Source organism: Salminus brasiliensis, chromosome 13 (assembly GCF_030463535.1).
Source record: "Salminus brasiliensis chromosome 13, fSalBra1.hap2, whole genome shotgun sequence".
Taxonomy (NCBI): domain Eukaryota; kingdom Metazoa; phylum Chordata; class Actinopteri; order Characiformes; family Bryconidae; genus Salminus; species Salminus brasiliensis.
This window is the reverse complement of record NC_132890.1, coordinates 20,591,016-20,612,947: the sequence shown is the minus strand read 5'-3', so window position 1 is coordinate 20,612,947 and position 21,932 is coordinate 20,591,016. Positions and strand designations below refer to the sequence as shown.

Sequence of the window (21,932 nt, the reverse complement as noted above, 5' to 3'; positions counted from 1 at the left end):
TCTGCACTTTTAATGGTAGATATATTCTAACATGGAGAGACAGAATATCAAGACAAAAATCCAGAATATAATTTTAAAGAATATATTTTAATTAATTTGTATTTCAATGAGGAAAATAAGTATTTGATCCCTCTTGCCAAACACACTCAATACTTAGTGGCAAAGCCTTTGTTTGCAAGCACAGCGGTGAGACGTTTGTTGTAGTTAACCACAAGTTTAGCACACACACCAGGGGGAATTTTGGCCCACTCTTCTTTGCAGATCCTCTCTAAATCATGAAGGTTGGTGGGCTGTCGCTTGGCAACTCTGACCTTCAGCTCCCTCCATAGATTTTCGATCGGATTGAGGTCTGGCGACTGGCTGGGCCACTCCATGACCTTAATGTGATTTTTCTTGAGCCAATCCTTTGTTGCCTTTGCTGTATGTTTAGGGTCGTTATCATGTTGGAAGACCCAACCACGGCCCATTTTCAGATCCCTGGCAGAGGGGAGGAGGTTGTCCCTCAGGATTGTGCGGTACATGGCTCCATCCATCTTCCCAGTGATGCGGTGAAGTAGCCCTGTACCCTTGGCAGAGAAACACCCCCAAAACATTATGCTTCCACCTCCATGCTTGACGGTGGGCACAGTGTTCTTGGGGTCATAGGCAGCATTTTTCTTCCTCCACACATGGCGGGTGGAGTTGAGGCCAAAAAGTTCAATTTTGGTCTCGTCTGACCACAAAACCTTCTCCCAATAACTTGGTTCATCTTTCAAATGATCATTGGCATACTTGAGGCGCGCCTCCACATGTGCTCTCTTCAGCAGGGGTACCTTTCGGGCACTGCAGGATGTGAATCCATTGTTGCGCAAAGTGTTGCCAATTGTTTCCTTGCAAACTGTGGTCCCAGCTGCCTTCAGGTCATTTGCTAACTCCTGCCGAGTGGTTGCAGGACGATTTCTGACTGTTCTCAGCATCATTGCCACCCCACGAGGCGAAATCTTCTTTGGAGCACCGGGCCGAGGTCTGTTGATTGTCATGTTATACTCTTTAAACTTTCTGATAATTGCACCAATAGTTGTTACTTTCACATCCAACACCTTACTAATCTTTTTGTAGCCCATTCCAGCTTTGTGAAGGTCAACAATTCTGACTCTGAGGTCCTGTGACAGCTCTTTGGTTTTACCCATGTTGGAGACTTGAAATCTGTGTGATCTGTCTGATTCTGTGGACAGGTGTTTTTCACACAAGTGATTAGTGAGAACAGGTGGCTTCAGGTCAGGTAACAAGTTGATTGGGAGTGTCTAACTGGTCTGTAAAAGCCAGAACTGCTAATGAATACTAAGGGATCAAATACTTATTTCACTCCATGAAATACAAATCAATTAATATATATTCCTTAGATTTATTTTCTGGATTTTCTTTTTAATATTCTGTCTCTCCATGTAAGAATACATCTACCATTAAAAGTATAGAATGATCATGTCTTTATTAGTGGGCCAACGAAGAAAATCAGCAAGGGATCAAATACTTCTTGGACTCACTGTAAATGTTTTATTCTAACTGTGTTCTTCTAGCTGTGTCCCTTTAACTATGTTCTAACTGTGTTCTTCTAGCTGTGTCCCTTTAACTATGTTCTAACTGTGTTCTTCTAACTGTGTCCTTTTAACTGTGTCCTAACTGTCTTCTTCTAACTGTGTCCTTCTAACTGTGTCCTTTTAACTGTGTCCTTTTAACTGTATTCTTCTAACTGTGTTCTTCTAGCTGTGTCCCTTTAACTATGTTCTAACCGTGTTCTTCTAACTGTGTCCTTCTAACTGTGTCCTTTTAACTGTGTCCTTTTAACTGTCTTCTTCTAACTGTGTCCTTCTAACTGTGTCCTTCTAACTGTGTCCTTTTAACTGTGTTCTTCTAACTGTGCTCTTCTAGCTGTGTCCCTTTAACTATGTTCTAACCGTGTTCTTCTAACTGTGTCCTTCTAACTGTGTCCTTTTAACTGTGTTCTTCTAACTGTGTTCTTCTAATTGTGTCCTTTTAACTGTGTCCTAACTGTCTTCTTCTAACTGTGTCCTATGAACTGTGCCCTAACTGTCTTCTTCTAACTGTGTCCTATGAACTGTGCCCTAACTGTGTTTTTCTAACTGTGTCCTTTGAACTGTGTCCTTCTAACTGTGCTCTTCTGTGTTTTTTAACTGTGCCCTTTTAACTGTGTCCTTCTAACTGTGTCCTAACTGTGTCTTCTAACTGCGCCCGTTTAACTGTGTCCATCCAAGAACACTTTTCTGTGTTCTTTCCCATGTTATGAGTATGAATGAGTATGGAAATGGGTATGGTACTGATGGGTATGGTAAAGATGATTATGGATATTGATGGACCTACATATAGCTGGGTATTGGCAATTATGGGTATGGTATGATTATTGATAGTTATGGTGAGTGTGTATATGCTTTAGAGCAATTTTTAAGATGTGTATAACTGGGTGACTTTGTCAGAAATGGGTGCAGAACATGCTGAACTTACTTAATAGAAGGGCTGTCCAAATACTTTTGTATATGTACATGTGCAATGCAGATGCAGGAATTTTGTCACTGGCACACAGGACAAAAAAGAGAAAAATATCCAATTTTAGACTACAGTTATTCCAGTCTCATCGGGTTTATGATCATCTGATGTGTCACAAATACACACACACACAATCCAACATGGAGCAGTTTTAAAAGAGATGAAATAAAAGAAAATGTCAGAAAAGCCTTACAGACTAAGAGACAGGAGGAGAAACAACCGTCTAAAAAAATCAACCCAAAGGAGCCTCACAGCTTCATCATCATCATCATCATTAACAAGAGACCGAACTGCTTTTATAATCACATACAACTGCACTGAATCCAGGCCATTATTTAAAGCAGCTGATGGTAAATCCAAAAATCCAAAAACAATCTCTGTGTTTTTAAAGGTTTGTGATTTGATGATCAGTTCTTAAAGTACTATTCTGCATCTACTGTACCTTAAAACAGCAGCTTCAGAATCATGTTGATGATACACTGACTGTAACAGGGGAATGGCGTCTCTGTCATTACACTGGAATGCTGCTACTGACCTAAAGAACTGGAGCTGCACAAGACCTCTCTCCAGAACTTGAGTCATATTACTTCACCGCCTCTGTCAACAAATGCATTACATTACATTACATTTACAGCATTTAGCAGACGCTCTTATCCATAGCGACTTACAAAAGTGCTTCACTACGGAATGTAAGCGTTATGGAGTGGAACCGCAGAGTGAATGTGTACAGTGTACAGTGTCTACAGTGTGTGATTTGCATTTACAGCAGTGGTGAAAAAGTGAATTAAACCCCACAACTGTAGGGGGAGCCCAGGAGCAAAAAATAACCATTCTCACATAATACTGCTTTAAATAGTCAAGTCTATAATTAGCTTCTCTGGCTGATTAGGACTGTGTGGCCGTTTCAGGGTCCACTGTGATTGACAGTGTGTAGCCACGACAACGTAAACAACTCCACTGCAGCAGATGAGGTCAGACTCTGAATCAGTGTGAGACACTAGATTATAGAGTTACACTCCACAGCGTTCATACTCCAGAGTTCTATTCCAAAACTTACGCTTACACTCTGCAGTTACTTTCCGTAACGCTTACACTCTGTAGTTCCACTTCATAACGCTTCCATTCCATAGTTCCACTCCGTAACGCTTACATTTCATAGTTCCACTCTGTAACGCTTACATTTCATAGTTCCACTCCGTAACTCTTACACTCTGCAGTTCCACTCCGTAACGCTTAGATTCCATAGTTGCTCACCGTAACACTTACATTCCATAGTTCCACTCCGTAAAGCTTACACTCTGCAGTTTCACTTTGTAACGCTTACATTCCATAGTTCCACTCCGTAACACTTACACTCTACAATTCCACTTCGTAACAATTACATTCCATAGTTCCACTCCGTAACGCTTACACTCTACAATTTCACTACGTAACGCTTACATTCCATAGTTCCACTCCATAACGCTTACACTCTACAATTCCACTCCATAATGCTTACATTCCGTAGTTCCACTCTGTAACGCTTACACTCTACAATTCCACTCCATAACGCTTATACTCTGCAGTATATTCCACACTATAACGCTTACATTCCATAGTTACACTACACAATGCTTACATTCCATAGTTTAACTTCTTAATGCTTACATTCCATAGTTCCACTCCGTAATGCTTACACTCCATAACGCTTACACTCTGCAGTTCCACGCCGTAACACTTACATTCTATAGTTCCACTCCGTAATGCTTACTTTCCATAGTTCTACGCCGTAACACTTACATTCCGTAGTTCCACTCTGTAATGCTTACTTTCCATAGTTACACTCCATAATGCTAACATTCCATAGTTTCACTCTGTAAAGCGTACACTCTGCAGTCCCACACCGTAACGCTTACACTGAATAGTTACACTCTACTACAACATCTTATAATCCAGCCTGACTCACCTCTCTGTCGTTCAGGTCTCAGTTCATTAAAACCACTGCAGTCAAATCACTGTGTGTGTGTAGAAGTACACACTCTGGACTGATATAATATCTGTTGTTGTTTGTCGACTACTGATGTGGGATAACTATTATATAGTGAGGTAAATGAGCTGTTATTTGTTTTTCTAAAGTGTGTGTGTGCATTAGCATTAGCCTCCTCCTTTTGGTTCTGTACACGCTGTTGAACTGTGGTTTAGAACCAAAGGTGCTCAGTTCTCCTGTTAGTATAGCGTAGTTCCACTCCATAATGCGCACGTTCCATAGTTCCACTCCGTAATGTTTACACCACATAGTTCCACTCAATAATGCTTATACTCTGTAGATCCACTCTGTAGATCCACTCTGTAACGCTTGCATTCCATAGATCTACTCTGTAACGCTTATGTTCCATAGTTCCACTCCGTAACACGTACATTCCATAGCTCAACTCCGTAATGCTTAAACTCCATAGTTACACTCTATAGTTTTACTCTGTAACAATACTAACTACTATGTTACACTCAATTCTACTTACACTTCATAGTTACACTCCAGAGTTACACTCCACAACGCTTACACTCCATAGTTACGCACCGTAACAACTACATGTCATAGCTCCACTCCATAAAACTTTTCAAAAACATTCCATAGTTACACTCAGACACGCTTACACTCTAGAACACTTACAATCCATAGTTCTACTCTGTATGTCTTACACTCCACAGTCACACTCTGTTACATTTACACCATATTTAGACTCCATAGTTACACTGTGTACTTCATAGTTGTGTGAAAACAACAGAAGTGGATGAAAGAACTGCAGGTCTATGGGGGGCGGGGCTGTGTACTCCAAAGCCCAGCCTTACTTAAATTGAGACCATCATTATCGTAAGCAGCATCCCAATGGTATTGTATCATGAGTTACTTTAGGATTAACACCCTCAGCTCCATTTATCCTGCACCCTGCTGTGCTGTCGCTGTAGTTGTAGCTGTAGAGTGATAGGGTGGACAGTAGATCAGCGCAGCCAAGCAAGAGGCTCATGATTAACAGCTCAACACATTCCAGTGTGTTCCCGGTTACTCCCACACCAGAGAAAGCCTCAGGCTTTGCAGCCAAGTCTCAGCAGCATCAACACACCATCCTGGAGAGCAAGAAAACAGCACAGGCTAACACTTTATCCACATTACACTCTGCACACTCTACACACCCTATACATTCTGCATACTCTACACATTCTGATCTGATCCAAGTATCTCATTACTGAGTCAGTCGATCCCGATCCGTCCAGAGCACCTAAATGACGAGTATCGCTGGATACTGATACGATCCAAGTTCCAGAAAGCAGAGTATCAGCCAATACCAATCCAACGCAAGTACCTTAATGCTGCGTATTTGCTGATACAAATCCAATCTGAGTATCTTAATGCTGAGTACTTGCCGATTTTAATCTGATCCTAGTACCTTAATGTGGAGTATGGACTGATACGATCCGAGAACACTGAGTATAATCTGATACCAGTTTGATCCAAGTACCTTAATGCTGAGTATTGCCTGACACCAATCCAATTCAAATACCTTAATGCTAAATATTGTCCGATACCGATCTTAATGCTGAGTATGAACTGTACGTATCACTGAGTATCAGCTGAAATCAATCTGATCCGAGTACTTTAGTGCTAAGTATAGTCCGATTCCAATCCGATCCAAGCACCTTAATTCTAAGTATCAGCTGATACTGATTTGATCTGAGTACATTAATAAAGAGCATTGGTCGATACCAATCTAATCTAAGTATCTTAAGTATCTTGAGTATGGTTTGATATCGATACCAATCCAAGAATGCTGAGATAAATACAGTCAACAGTCAATTTGTCATATATGAAAAGCAGCTCAAACACAGTCAAAGCTCTAGAACCACAGAAATTACGTTAAATTCTCATGTTGCACTGTAAGATACTTCCACACTGCAGACTCTGAGCTGTTCTGTTTACTTCGGAGAATGTTTCTCACTGCTGCGGACTGGGAATAATGTCTGTTAATGACACCTAGAGGACGCCACTGGGCACACTGCTAGAACACAGCGGTAAAAACAGAGGATCTGAACTGGATTAGGCTTAAAATAGCTGATACCCCATCCTTTAAAATATGCCTGGATCAGATCACACCTCAATCCCAACATCTCTACACACTGTACAGCCTCGGCGCAGTCACATAGAGCAAAAGGGTGGCAAATAATCAAATGTACAGAAAACTCAATTACAGGCACAGTGACCAAAATAGCATGTTTAATTAAGGGATAAAAAGAGGCTGGAACAGGATTGTGTAAAAATGAATTATTATATAGTTTGTGGAACATAAAGCTGCACAAAACCAGAAAATAAGAGATACTGGTCCCTTATAGAAGACAACCACAGACGCCTTTAGGTCTTGTAAACTAGATTACAGTGATCTTAGTACCAGAAAGAGCTGTATTGTATTACACAGAGGAATATCCTCTACATATTGATTTTCAGTCTGTAAATGTACACCTTTACTTCCAGTATGATATGAGTAAATCTGGACCTGATGTGTAAAACTGTCCTGAACCTTCCATCAGCACCTGCCGTCTGCGGACATGACAGAAACTCTGACCGCAGGAACTGCCCGAATTTCCTCCTGATAAACAAACACAGCTGTGAGAGCTACACCGAGCTTCAGGCGTTCACACTTACAGAATAAACACACTCCTCTTCCAGCAGTCTTCCTTCAAAAACACACACACACACACTGTCAGTTAGAAGGGTCGGAACAAACCAAACCCGCATCAAAATAGATGCTGAAAAGGTCAATAAGTACATAAACATACAAGAGAATGAGCTGAAACCAGAGCGTGAATTATAGGAAAGTCGTGAGAGCTCAGCTTTAATAGCGAACATAAGGCTAAGATATTGACAATGTTCAGTGTTTACTCTGGATCATTTAGAATCTGTTATGAATCATTCAGAATCTACTATGAATTATTCAGAGTGTGCAATGATTAAGATTAAGGTGATTACCATGCACCATGCTAACTGGTTAGGTATAAACCTCCATAGTTTGCTTACTATATTAGCCTCATAGCTTTCATGTAAAGAAGAAAGCTTCAGACACCAAACATGCTGAAATCTGATGGGAAACTAGGTAAATTGTCCAAAACTATCTATTCCAAAAACTTAAAAGGTAATTCAGTCTTGCACAGGTTTAAGCTGAAACTCTCTCCTAGGCTCTGAGTTCTCTTTCTGAGGGTCGTAGTTCATGAAGCATGATTCAGTAAGAGGGATTAGGAGGACCTGAGGGAGAGCATGCCATTCCGCATTAATATGAAGGCTGTCAGGGCCGCAGGCCCACAGCTGAACACTGGCCGCTCTTTCTGCCCGCTCTCGCCCTCTCCCTTTATTCCTGATTAATCTGGATCTCTGTGCTCCCAAATCAGCCGTATCTTCATTAGCTCACTGCAATGCAAATCTGCTGTGGGAGCGAGGCCATCAGATTACACACAAAAAGGGTAAAACAGATGGTTCATTATAGAAGCAGTGAAACAACCATCAATAGCGAAAAACAATAACCTCAAATCTGCATCTATACATTTCTCCAAGTCTGATATGATCGGAGTGTTCTATGTGTAATTCATCTTTAAGCGCATTTAAAAGAACAGAAACTAAACTAAAATCACACTCATTACTCACTACTAATCAGGCTGTTCCTGTTACTACTAGAGCTAGAAAAAGAGAGAAATACAAAAAACAGAGAGGCAGGTGGGGCGCAAGAGAATATTCAGAATATCAGCTAGTCAGGAATTATATTACATACATTTTTACTATTATTTTTGTTGTTGTTATTATTACAATTTCTATTATTATTATTATTATTATTATTATCATTATTAGGGTGCAGTGGAACTATGGAAACAGACATGGAATTTAGTGTAGTTCAACTATTGAAATGAGTGTAGCATAACCGTGCAAATGGTTGTGGTGTAACCATTAAAATGAGTGTAGTTCAACTATAGAAACTGGTGTAGCGTATGGTGTAGGTGGTATAACAATGCAAATGGGTTTAGTAGACATCCCTCCAGGAATTTCTGACCACAGGAATTCACACAAATATATAAATTCACTAACCCATCCAAAGCTTAGAATTCAGGTGATCCAATCATTTCCATGGCCACAGATGTATAAAACCAAGCACCTAGGCCTGCAGACTGCTTCTACATAACAAGAATGGGTCAGTGAATTCCAGCATGGTACTGTGATAGGATGCCACCTGTGCAACAAGTCTAGTCGTGAAAGTTCCTCGCTATTAGATATTCCACAGTTAACTGTCAGTGGTATTATAACAAAGTGGAAGCAATTGGGAACGACAGCAACTCAGCCACAAAGTTGTAGGCCACGTAAAATGACAGAGCGGGGTCAGCGGATGCTGAGGCGCATTGTGTGCAGAGGTCACCAACTTTCTGCAGAGTCAATCCATATAGACCTCCAAACTTCATGTGGCCTTCAGATTAGTTTAAGAACAGTGTGTAGAGAGCTTCATGGAACAGGTTTCTATGACCAAGCAGCTGCATCCAAGCCTTACATCACCAAGAACTATGCAAAGCATCGGATTCAGTGGTGTAAAACACGCCGCCACTGGACTCTACAGCAGTGAAGACGTGTTCTCTAGAGTGAATAATCACGCTTCTCCATCTGGCAATCCGATGGACGAGTCTGAATTTGGAGGTTTCCAAGAGAACGGTACTTATCTGACTGCACTGTGCCAAGTGTAAAGTTTGGTGGAGGGGGGATTATGGTGTGGGGTTGTTTTTCAGGAGTTGGGTTTGGCCCCTTAGTTCCAGTTAAATTAACTCTTAATGCCTCAGCAAACCAAGAGATTTTGGTCAATTTCATGCTCCCAAATCTGCGGGAACAGTTTGGGGATGAGCCCTTACTGTTCCAACATGACGGCGCACCAGCGCACAAAGAAAGGTCTATAAAGACATGAATGAGCGAGTTTGGTGTAGAAGAACTTCACTGGTGTGCACAGAGTCATGACCTCAACCCCATAGAACACCTTTGGGATAAATCAGCATGGAGACTGTGAGCCAGGCTTCTCGTCCAACATCAGTGTCTGACCTCACAAATGCACTTCTGGAAGAATGGTCAAATATTCCCATAAACACTAAACTCCTAAACCTTGTGGAAAGCCTTTAAAGTGTTGAAGCTGTTTTAGCTGCAAAGGGTTGTCCGACATCATATTAAACCCTATGGATTAAGAATTGAATGTCACTTAAGTTCATATGTGTGCAAAGGCAGGCGAGCGAATACTTTTGGCAATATAGTGTATGTTATAACATTATATGTTACATATGATGTTACAATATGTTACAAGAGGCGTTTAAATACAATATTATATTACAATGTTAGAATATATGTAATGATATGATGCTAGAATATACATTATGATGTGATGTTACAATGTAATAAATGATATATTTTACAATATATGTTAGAACATTATGTTACAGTATGATGCTACAATATAATATATTTTTAACAATATGTCATAAAATAACAAACATTTTGTTATGATATGATGTTACAATATGATACAATATGATATATTTCACAATGTAACATTATATTACAATATGATGTCACAATATATGTCACAGTACAATGTCAGAATATGTTACACTTCAATGTTATAATATATTATATGACATGTAATGATAAATGTAATATTATGTTGCAAAATGTTATGACAATGTGTAACAATACTCTACAATTTCAAAACAATTATACAATGCACTGCATTGCTCAATTCTAAAGTCATCATTTTTAACTATTTTGTCTTTTTATACTGAACATGAAAAGTAGTCACTGCTTAGATAAGAATAATAAGAGAATAAGATAAGAATAAGAGAATTAAACCAATACTACATCATAATCATAATCAGCCGTACAGTCATAATCAAAACAACTAGGTATGTAAAACAGGCTGTGAGGTGCTGATCATGCAGTCCTAGCTCTCAATTAAGCTTGAAACGGCCTGCTCTGCATGAAGTGACAGTGCAGATACCACAAAATGTAACACACTGGACAGTGTAACAATATGTTTTCTACCGTATGATAATACGCTACTGTAACTGGTGTGTCTACGTAATGTCTGCAGTTCTTCATGCAGAAAGTCTTTCCTTTAAAGCTTCTTACCATAAATCACTCTGGATCTGGATCACGTTTATCCATACCTAGTGCATATCTAGAGCATATTCCCCTTTAAACCAGACTGTGCGGTACCAAATACAACATGCACTCCTATTTTAGATTATTACATTTTCTGAGTTTGACTGTAGCTAAACTTCACTCCCATCAGTCACTTTTATAGAATTCACCAAGGGGCGTATACTGCCTGTATTATGTACATATAGGTCTTTAGTATATGCGTTGAATATTAATGGAACAGTAATGAACAGTATACTAACACTAAAATAACGATTACCTTTTCATAATCATATTGAAACTTTATTTAAATGCATTTAAAGCTGTGTTCATAAACAGCCTGTGTGGTGTCTATTACACATGTAAGGCCAGTATGAAAGGATGCACTGCATCAGTGTTGTATACAAGCTACAGCAGCTACTTAATTACTATGCAATTACACAGAGAATATATATATATATATATATATATATATATATACATATAGATAGATAGATCGATATATAGATAGATTCTGAAAATGGTATGTGTACATAGTTTAGTTGAAGCACTTACCTTAACTCCCCTAAATTACTTCTTATTAAGTAGAAAATACTTTTCTCCATTACTTTTCTTCTGCTAATATCATTGTGATATGAATACTAGGAAATTGGATCAGTGAATTTTGTGTGTAAAAAAAATAAAACATTCTTGCTAAGATTTATGCAACTTACTGCACATTATATATCATAATAACCCTACGGCTGCTCTGAATGCTGTATACTGAATGCTGTATAAATAATGTATACATAATTCTGGATAAATAGACCAATAGAAATATTTTACATTAGCTTCCATTCAGAGTTAAGAACATATTTGCCTTCTCCTGTAAAGTCATTGGACAGCAATGACATGCTCTTGTTTTTTAAATTTGTGTGTTTTTCATGCTGCTGTAGTGATCACTGTATCCATCAACAACCAGTGTGGTGCCAATTACACACATATGCCCAGCTTTGTTTCCTTTCCCTGTTAATTACTTTGTTTGAGTTTGAGTTAGCTATGAGCTATACTTCATCTGCAGTATAACACACCAATACATATTCTACATGCAGGCCCAGCTTCCCATTAACCTTAAAATGACACATCCCTCCACCCCCCCCCTACCATCCTGTACTGACCATAAATTCCCAGAACTGACTCTTACCCTCAACCTCTCCTGCACTGTCAGATTTGGAAATGAGGTTACTGAACAACAGGCTATGCTAGCATTGCAGTCACAGCCTGGTGATAGTATGATTCACATTACACAGCAAAAAATCCCCGGTGTAGCGGGAACTCCTACAGTGTTTATGTAAGATCAGCTGCACACCAAAGAGAATTCAACACTGGATGTGTTAATGCAGCACTGGGGGATTGCTGCTTTTTACACTGGTCCTCTAATACAGGCAAATGTTATTAGCTTTAAGGTTTCTAGGTGCAGCATTAGGTGTGGGTGCAGTGGGCATTGCATGCAGCATGCAAGCTGTCATTATGATCTCATGTTTTCAGAAGTGTGATCAATTGTACTAAAATGAGCACTGACCACAGGCCTGACGCCTAAAATCAACTTTCAATGACACATAAAAAGATGTACATCACATTTGCTCATTATGGCCTAGGCCTTTTTCCCAAATCCATCCCCATAGCTGTGAGATTAGCCTAAAGTCTATTGAGGAACTAGGATTACCCATTAAACACAGCCTTAAGATGCATGCTTTAAGGTTAAACACCACCACAGGACACAGGACAGGACACTGCCCAGAAATGACTGCAGCAGCAGCAGCAGCACTGTGGCCAACCCAGGCCAGTCTGTGCTCCTCCAGCACTGTAGGAATCAATTGCACCAAGAGTGCACGCTCAGTGTTGCATGCAATGCAGTTCATTTCAGTGTAATTCAATGTAACGCAATGCAATGTCTTACCTGCACCTCCAGCCCTAAGGATGTGTGTGTGTGTGTGTGTGTCGGACAAATGTGTGTAAATGAAGCCCAGGCTGTGTATCAGTGCACCCAGGATGGGTTCTCCTCCGCCTCGCGCCGCATTACAGTCAGGTGATCTCCGCCGGATCAAACACAAACCGGGGGGTTTTAATCCGAATTACAGCCGGTGGTCTGTATTTATTGTGTATGGACCGTCCACCACGGCCAAATCACGCCGATGACACGGAACGTGTGTGTGCGTGTGTGTATGTGTGTGCGCGCGGTCAGCCTCATACAACCGGTGTGTGAACCTGAATCAGCCTCAATGCTGGGTTATTTTTCCCACCCGCATTCCGGCAAAATCCGCCCTCCTGCGCTCGGATTGGATGGAGCTGTCCAGCCTCCTGTGCGGTGATTGGATAGTAGTGTTCCACGTCCTGTATTAGGATTAGCTGGCACCAGGCAGGCTCCTGTGCTATGATTGGATAACGGTCTGGCTTCGTGCGTTGGGATTGGATAAGACTAACTCCGTCCCTCCTGCTGCGTAACTGGCTCAAAAAGATTATTATTAAATAGACAATACCTTGCATTTTATACGGTCTACTTATAAAGCCTGTATGATATTTCAGTCATTTTACCCAACGTCTCTTTATCTCTTTGAATTAGACTGTGATTTGATGTTTCATAGTGACTGAGAGATATGTAAATATGCTCTGTTCTGATTGGCAGCCCTGGACTGAGCCTGTAAAACCTCTCCAAACTACTGACCGACACAGACCCTCAGATTAAACTACTGACCGACACAGCTCCTCAGATTAAACTACTTACAGACACAGCCCCTTAGATAAAACTTCTGACCGACACAGCCCCTTAGATAACGGACTGACAGACACAGCCCCTCAGATTAAACTACTGACAGACACAGCCCCTCGGATTAAACTACTGACAGACACAGCCCCTCAGATTCAACTACTGACAGACAGCCCCTCAGGTAACGGACTGACAGACACAGCCCCTCAGATTAAACTGCTGACAGACACAGCACCTCAGATTAAACTACTGAAAGGCACAGCCCCTCAGATTAAACTACTGACCGACACAGCCCCTCAGATTAAGCTACTGACCGACACATCCCCTCAGATTAAACTACTGACCAACACAGCCCCTTAGATTAAACTACTGACAGACAACAGCCCCTCAGATAACATACTGACCAACACATCCCATCAGATTAAGCTACTGACAGACACAGCCCCTCAGATTAAGCTACTGACAGACACAGCCCCTCATATTAAACTGCGGACAGACACAGCCTCTCAGATTAAACTACTGACCGACACAGCCCCTCAGATAACATACTGACCGACACATGCCCTCAGATTAAGCTACTGACAGACACAGCCTCTCAGATTAAGCTACTGACAGACAGCCCCTTAGATTAAACTGCTGACAGACACAGCACCTCAGATTAAACTACTGACAGACAGCCCCTTAGATTAAACTACTGACAGACATAGCCCCTCAGATAACATACTGACCAACACATCCCATCAGATTAAGCTACTGACAGACACAGCCCCTGAGATTAAGCTACTGATCGATATGTTTCCCTCATATCAAAGCTACCAATGGATACAGCTCCTCAGATTGAAGCTACTGACCGACACAGCCCCTTAGATAACGTACTGACCGACACATCCCCTCAGATTAAGATAATGACAGACACAGCCCCTCAGATTAAGATACTGACAGACACAGCCCCTCAGATTAAACTGCTGACAGACACAGCCCCTCAGATTAAAGCTACTGATCGATACATTCCCTCATATCAAAGCTACTATTGGATACAGCTCCTCAGATTAAAGCTACTGACCGACACAGCCCCTCAGATAACGGATTGACAGACACAGCCCCTCAGATATGGTACTGACCGACACATTCCCTCATATCAAAGCTACTAATGGATACAACTCCTCAGATTAAAGCTACTGACCTATACAGCCCCTGATTCATACAGCTCCTCAGATTGAACCTATTAATCGATATATAACCCCCTTATATTAAAGCTACTGACTAGTACAGCCCCTCAGATTAATAGCACATATAAAATATTACTTTAATGTCCTCAGAGTGTGGAGATTTGTCTTCAGTAATCATTAAAAAAGTATGAATATATTAAGATATAAATAATATATATCATCATTGTCATTGTAACAAATGTAGCTACTTTGTGTTGATAAGAAACACGTGACCACTAGTGTTTTTAATTATTTTTTTTATATTTTAAATATCGGTATTAAGGACAAAAGGACAAAACAGTGATATTTGTCTGGTACTGTCGAGTATAAAAGTATTTCCTGACGTTTAAAAATAATATTATTAAATCCTAAAAAAATCTTCATATCAACATTTAACCACAGCACCTAAGGCCACTCTTCGTTTTACACTGAAATTTAAGATGCTTGGTGTTTAATATTATTTTCATGCTGAACTATCATAAACCCGCCTGCTGTCCCGCTGAGTGTCTTCTCAACTGGCCAATCAGCCACAGTGTGAATGGGAAAGATTTAGCCAATCGCAGCGCAGAAGGAAGCGGGGACGTTATTCTACTGGCGGTCCTTCGTGACGCCACTGGCGTTCGATTCAGTAGTTCTACAAACCGATTCTTTCAAACTGTACGAGTCAATGAATCAAAACCATTTATTTTAATTCCGGATAAACCAAAAATTACTAATGCAGCTATTAATGACTAATTATGTTATTAAGAGCTATAAAAATACAAACGCGATACAAATATAACAATAATATAATGCAGCAAAAATAAAATAATAAAAATAAGTCATTAGAAGAAATGATAAATAGCATGATTGGCAATGATTTGTAAAGATAAATAAACCAGTACATTATAACTATGACAAGTAACTTTAACCTTAACAAGGCTTTAACATTAAAGGGCAGAGATTATTTTCCTTTTAAAATAAAATCTCGGTTTGATTTGGTTGTGTAGTCTAGGATTAATCTCTGTCCAAGAAACCAGGGTCAGTTTCCCAAAACCAGATTAAGGCTAAATCCTTTTTAATGGTCGCATTACTATTACTAATACAGTATTACTTTATGTTGGTGTTGTTATTATTAGTAGTAATAGTAGTTGTTGTATTTTCAATAATAAAACTAGGCTTCAAGATGCAACAAAAAGTTCGATTCAGTTGAACTGTGAATCGGTTCTACTGGTTTGCTTTGTTCATGAATCGAACAACTGTATGTAAGTGAGGAACTCAGTGGTGAGCTTCAGAGGGTCTTATCAGCGCTCGAGCAGGTCGCAGACTTTTACTCTGAGACTCACACACACACTCAGGTATGGCTGATGCAGTGAAGAACGTGGCGGTGTTTGGTTCTACCGGGATGACCGGGGCGGTGACCTTACCGATCGCAGCTGCTGCAGGTGAGACACACACCGGGTTACTCAACTGATACCGAGAACCAGGGTCATACTGGCATATTCTGGGTTAAAGAGGTGTCCTGGGATTCACAGGCATACTGGGAGTTTGCAGCTCTTGATGAGTTGCCTTATTACTTAATTACTGTGAACAGTAGTGCAGAGACAAAAGTCACACTGACCCAAACACTGACTTATACTGTGATAGAGATTTGGCGTGAAGAGCCATTCAAAAATATTCTGTAATATGCTATAAAAAGTTACAGTACTGTAAAACAGTACTGGCGATGTGGTTAAAGCACCTGTTAGAATGTAATTACAACACTGGGAGTTACACTGCATTAAAGATTCTTACTTGGATAAAGAAAAATACAAGCATTAAGATGTGTACTAGCATAAACACAGGGATATATTGCTAGTTATCATGCTTGTCAAAATAATATTAAAGCCATGAATTATACAGCATAAGAATTATACTGTGTTAAAGAATCGTGCAGGTTAAAGAATTCCAGTGCCTATAAAAAAAGTACCCCCTGGATATTTTCCCTTTTTATTGCTTTTTAAATGGAATCATGGTCAATTAGTTGGCTTTTTTTAAGAATTTAAAATTCAATACAATTCAATACAATTTTAAAAATAAGTCAAATACTTAAATGCATAAATGTGTGACTGACCTAATTCAACAGAGATCCAGGCAGTTGGTGCTAGTAGTCTCACAATCAGTGAAATGGAGATCACCTGAGTGCAGTAAATGTGTCTCAAGTGATTGTAGTATTAAGACACCTGTCTGGAAGGTCCAGTCACAGGTCAATCAGTATTCTTGGCTACACATTCACCATGAAGACAGAAGAACATGCAACTCAGTCAGTGAAAAGGTTATTGAAGAGTATACGTCAGGGGATGGATACAAAACGAAATTCCAAGTCACTGAACACCCCCCTTGAGTTCAGTTAAATCCATCGTTAGAAAATGGAAGGAATATGGCACATCTAGAGCAGGCCGTCCTCACAAACCGAGTTACTGTGCAAAAAGGAGACTGGTAAGAGAGGCCACCAAGACACCTATGATTATGATGAATTAGACCAGTCACTTATTTTTACTTTTAAAGAGCTGTGGCAGCAGAACAGACAAATGATATTCACTACAGTTTACAGTATCATTTCTAAAAGTAATAAAAGGATCCTGTGATGATTTTTTTATAGACCTTATACTAGGTTAAAGATTCATACTGGGTTAAATAATCATACTTGACTAAAGAGACATGCTAAAAAAACAGGATCAATCCTGGCATTATGAGTCATATTGGTATACATAAACAATACTGGGATATATTTGTAATATCATAATAAGGAATTCTAATAAATATACATAATGCTGGATATAAGGCCTGTTTGTAACCACAGCAGCAGCTTATAAGTTATAATAACCCTCGGATGGCAGCTGAGCCATCAGGGAGGTTACAGTGGTTGGAGATGGGAATTCATAGATCCTAACACTAGGGTGTTATTATGAAACATGATCATCTGGTGAATTATGCATTTATACTTAATGTAATAATGTATTTATACTAAATGAGGAGTGTGATTTGGGAGTGCACTTTCTTGAAATAAAGGAAAATTGTGAGTGACTTTTATTATGAAATATAAGCTAATTTTAGTGAATCTGCTGAACAATCAGAAAAGATTTCCCTCTTTTTGCACATTGTCAAAGATTGCTCCGATCATGAGACAGTTGTGAAAGTGCTGAGTCATGCAGAGGTCAGGCCTTTCTGTCAAGTCACGGTGTACAGGAGCACACTGCTGAGTCACAGATAAGGAACAACGTTCAAATCCTCATTTATCTGCCTGATCCAGAGAGGGCGGTATCTGTAGAACTCTGAACGCAAGTTAATGGACGGTATTCTTACAGTGTTTGAGATGATCACATTCAGAGTGGGTTTGGTGTGAAATTGTGAAGTGTACCAACTCAGGAACCAGCCCTGACTGCAGAAATACAGGCATATTATTTAATATCCAAACCCGCCAGTAAACCTACTTGTGTCTTCTGAGTTTTATATGAAGTGTTTATTTGGGTGCTATTTTTTTTGCTGCACAACACCCTGCATGTATCCCTCCACCTTTTAAATGATATGCAGTTTTACATATTTTAGACCCAAAACGCTGGTATCAGGCATCAGGCAGTGTATTCATAACCATGTGGTATTATAACTGTCTGTGACGGAGCTTTTAGAGGTTTAGATGTCTGGTCTTGTTTCTTTAGAACGGACCGTTTCACACCAAACCCACTCTGAATGACTCCGCTTACATTTGAGCTGTTTAATTATGCAGATACTTTTGAAAGGGAATTGGGAACTGGGATCATTTGATTTCTATTGAACTTTTATTTTATTTATTTTGGTTTCAGGTTATAACGTGACTGTGTTGGTGAGGGATCCGTCCAGACTGCCAGCTGACCACAAAGCCTCCAGAGTGGTGGTGGGGGATGTGCTGAATAAGGAGGACGTGAAGAAGACGCTGGAGGGTCAGGACGCGGTGATCATCATCCTGGGTACCAGAAACGACCTCAGTGAGTAAAGAGCAGAGATCCGTCCAACTTATGTATGTGTGTCTTCATGTACTGGGGAGTGAACAGAATGTTTTAGATCTTAAACTAACAATGTTTAGAAAATATATTAAATATTAAAATATATTAAAAATATGCAAAATAAAAAAACATACTTGCCTTTAATATATTTTATATATTGTATAGAGTAATGAACAAGGCCAATTAGATTTAAATATTGTGACACAAAAAGCAAATTAACATTTTTATTCAATATGTTAAATATTTTGTGATATACAGAAAACATCATGTAAAAATACAGTTATCATTATATTGTAGAATTATAGTATATTATGGATGGTAAGATTTTCTTAATAGCTTCCCATACATAAAAATAACATTTGCATAACGCTGTCTGCAGGTCCCACCACCATGATGTCAGAGGGAACCCGTAACATCCTGGAAGCCATGAAGGCCCGCGGCATCCGAAAGGTCATAGGATGCATGTCCGGTACGACTGATTTTACAGTCAATACACAGAACTGAGCTTAATTATTAAAAAATCTTTTAATTTTCAGAATTGCTTGAAACTCATATTTCATGAATGATAACAATAAAGCTACAAAAATTAGGTCCTAGTTCGTCTTTTGCATTCAGCTCTGTAGAGAAGTTTGTTTGTGTTTTCAGAGTAAAGTAAGTCACACCATGTTCTAAATCACATCCATTTACCAAACTAATGTAGATCTGAAGGGATTTAGATTTTGAGGGCATGTAGAGAAACATTTATTTTTAGGGGCGTGTTTGTTAGCACCATTAACTTAGCATCTCCTGTTATAAACTATTGTCCTCTTCCTCTCTCTTTTCTCCTTTAGCCTTTCTTCTGTGGGACAGGTCTAAGGTGCCCCCTCGTCTGGTCCCCGTTACTGAAGACCATGACAGGATGTACACACTGTTGAAGGAGTCTGGGCTGGACTATGTGGCCGTAATGCCTCCACACATCGCTGGTAACTACACTCACAGAACACACGGTGGCACTGAGCGCCCTTCCTCTAAAGCACCACAAGCTATTTGGGTGCTAATAGCACCCCCTTGAGGAGAATCCTTTGCCACTTCAAAACATTAGAGGACAGGCAAGCGTACCTTATGGATTGTTAATGTTAACTGTGTTGTTAACACTGGTTTCCTCCTCCACAGATAACCACCCTCTGACGGAGAAGTACACAGTCACTGAGAACATGCTGAAAGGAAGAGTGATCTCCAAATACGATCTTGGCCACTTCTTCGTCAAGTGTCTGTCCACCGCAGAGTGGGACGGGAAGACAGTGGGCCTTTCTGGAGAGTACAGTTAAACTGAATGTGTCAGTAAACAGGTTTCTAATGAAATGCTAACGTTTATTTACATCACCTGTACCCTTAAATCTCCAGATGTGCCCTATTGACACTTACATCATGTTTTTTTTAACAGATGCAAAATCATTACTATTAATCATTTTCAATCCACAAATGATCACACAATAGGTTTTAAAAACACATTTACGTACAATGTTTTAGAAGACATTTCGATAAAATGTTAATATTTTGCAATATCTCTGTTAAAAAGGGAAATGCCTGTTAACTGTACAATACATTTTCCTTTTCCTATTAAAATACTTTTGAAAGCTCTAATACACATTTGTTTCATTGTTGGTCTGGTCAAATACATCAAATATTTGAATTATTTTGCAGTTTTTGCATGTGCATATATACTATTATATTAAAATATATTCTATTAATAATAATAATAATCATAATAATTATTATTATTATATTAAATATTTAAATATTAATGGTTGAATATGAACTAATTATATGCATTACTATGTATACATATATAGCTAGTATAAAATACCATTAGTAAGAACTACATTTGTTTCAACTAGGCTACATTTCTGTAAACTACGTTTGTGTGAACTGTTTAAGATGAACTCCTTTAGTGTGAACTACATTACCCATAAACCCCTCGAACCGTTTCCGTGTAGCGCTTGAATCGCAGGCGGGAAAGCGTCCCGCAGTGAATCAGTGCGGTTCAGTTCTCCTCGCAGAGCCCTGGGATTTCTGTGCATTTCGAGACTTAACCAAGCACTGAAATTCGTTCAGTTGATTCTTAGGGTTACAAGAAAAGCTTATAGGTAAGTGACAGAGACTAAGCTTTGTTTTTTTTTTTGTTTTTTTTTACACCCGTTTAGTTCGGTAGGTGAGTTGTTCGCTAGCTAACGGTAACTCAGAACAGCTGGCTGAGGTAGCTAATGCTAACGCTAACCTAGCTCTGTTAGCTCAGCTAACGTTAAATAAACAACAGGTCCACATTGAGCTACATTTTAAACATTCGTATCGTGCAGTGGGGTTAGTTAACCCTTCCTAAACTTTAATAACTATACACAATATGTAGCTAGCACTACTCTAATTTCTCTCCTAACTTAATGCTCTCAGACGAACTCCCGCTAACACCTCCGAGTAACGTTAGCTGGTAAAAACGTTTGACCACATTTCAGTGAGTGTTTATATCATTCTGTGCTTTTTTTTTATTCTACTCGTTACTATTATTATAACAAGTTTAGTGTGGAATATTAATATCTACCCAGATGAGGGAATGTAAAATGGTAAAGTATATGGACAAAAGTATTGGGACGCCTGCCCGTCAGATAACACAGTTCCACTGCTCCACAGCTTGATTCTAGGGGCTTCATACCATTCTAGCATTAGACATGGGGCCAATAGGTTCATGTTTATCTGCTCTGGAGTCTTCTATTGGCAGTACTAGACACACTGTGAGACTAGACTAGAGACTAGACACTGTGTGTGAGAGAGAGACACACATCTGTGTCAGCTTAAAGTAGTTAAATGTGTGTTTCGTTTGATTAATCTGTATTAATATAATCAGTATCAGTAAAATGAGGCCCTTGTTATTAAGGCAGCACTGACAGTGTAAAAACTAGCACTGGCAACTGTCTGGGACACCATAGCAACTATCTGATCACCTGATCACCTAACAGCCATCTAGCAACCACTTGGAACAGCATGGGATACTCTTAAGAGTTTATCCTGCTTTTGCTAGAGTAACTGTCTCTTCTGTCCAGGTAAGGCCTTCTACTAGATTTTGAAGCATTGCTGTAAGGATTTGATTGCATTAACGGACAAGAGCATTAGGTCGGAATGTTGGATGGTCACTACCCCGCCTCTTCCCCAACTCCCGACTTATCCCAAAAGTATTGGATGGAGCACCATCTTTCCAGAGACCACAGCTCAATTCAATTCAGTTA

The 21,932-nt window shown here is 39.6% G+C and overlaps 2 protein-coding genes across 2 annotated transcripts in view; one reads left to right on the top strand and one right to left on the bottom strand.

Moving 5' to 3' along the window:
• sptbn4b (spectrin, beta, non-erythrocytic 4b) overlaps positions 1-12,965 on the bottom strand; it is an 86,136-nt gene extending 73,171 nt beyond the window's left edge. Inside the window, exon 1 of the mRNA XM_072695303.1 lies at positions 12,660-12,965. The gene's annotated coding sequence lies outside the window, so the exon portion shown is untranslated. The remainder of the gene's footprint in view (positions 1-12,659) is intronic.
• Positions 12,966-15,903: 2,938 nt separating this feature from the next.
• Positions 15,904-20,298, top strand: blvrb (biliverdin reductase B). The gene is made up of 5 exons (XM_072695132.1): positions 15,904-16,098; positions 18,496-18,657; positions 19,055-19,144; positions 19,506-19,637; positions 19,828-20,298. The coding sequence occupies exons 1-5, from the start codon at positions 16,014-16,016 to the stop codon at positions 19,980-19,982; spliced, it is 624 nt and encodes a 207-aa protein (XP_072551233.1). The 5' UTR covers positions 15,904-16,013; the 3' UTR covers positions 19,983-20,298.
• Positions 20,299-21,932: the final 1,634 nt, after the last annotated feature.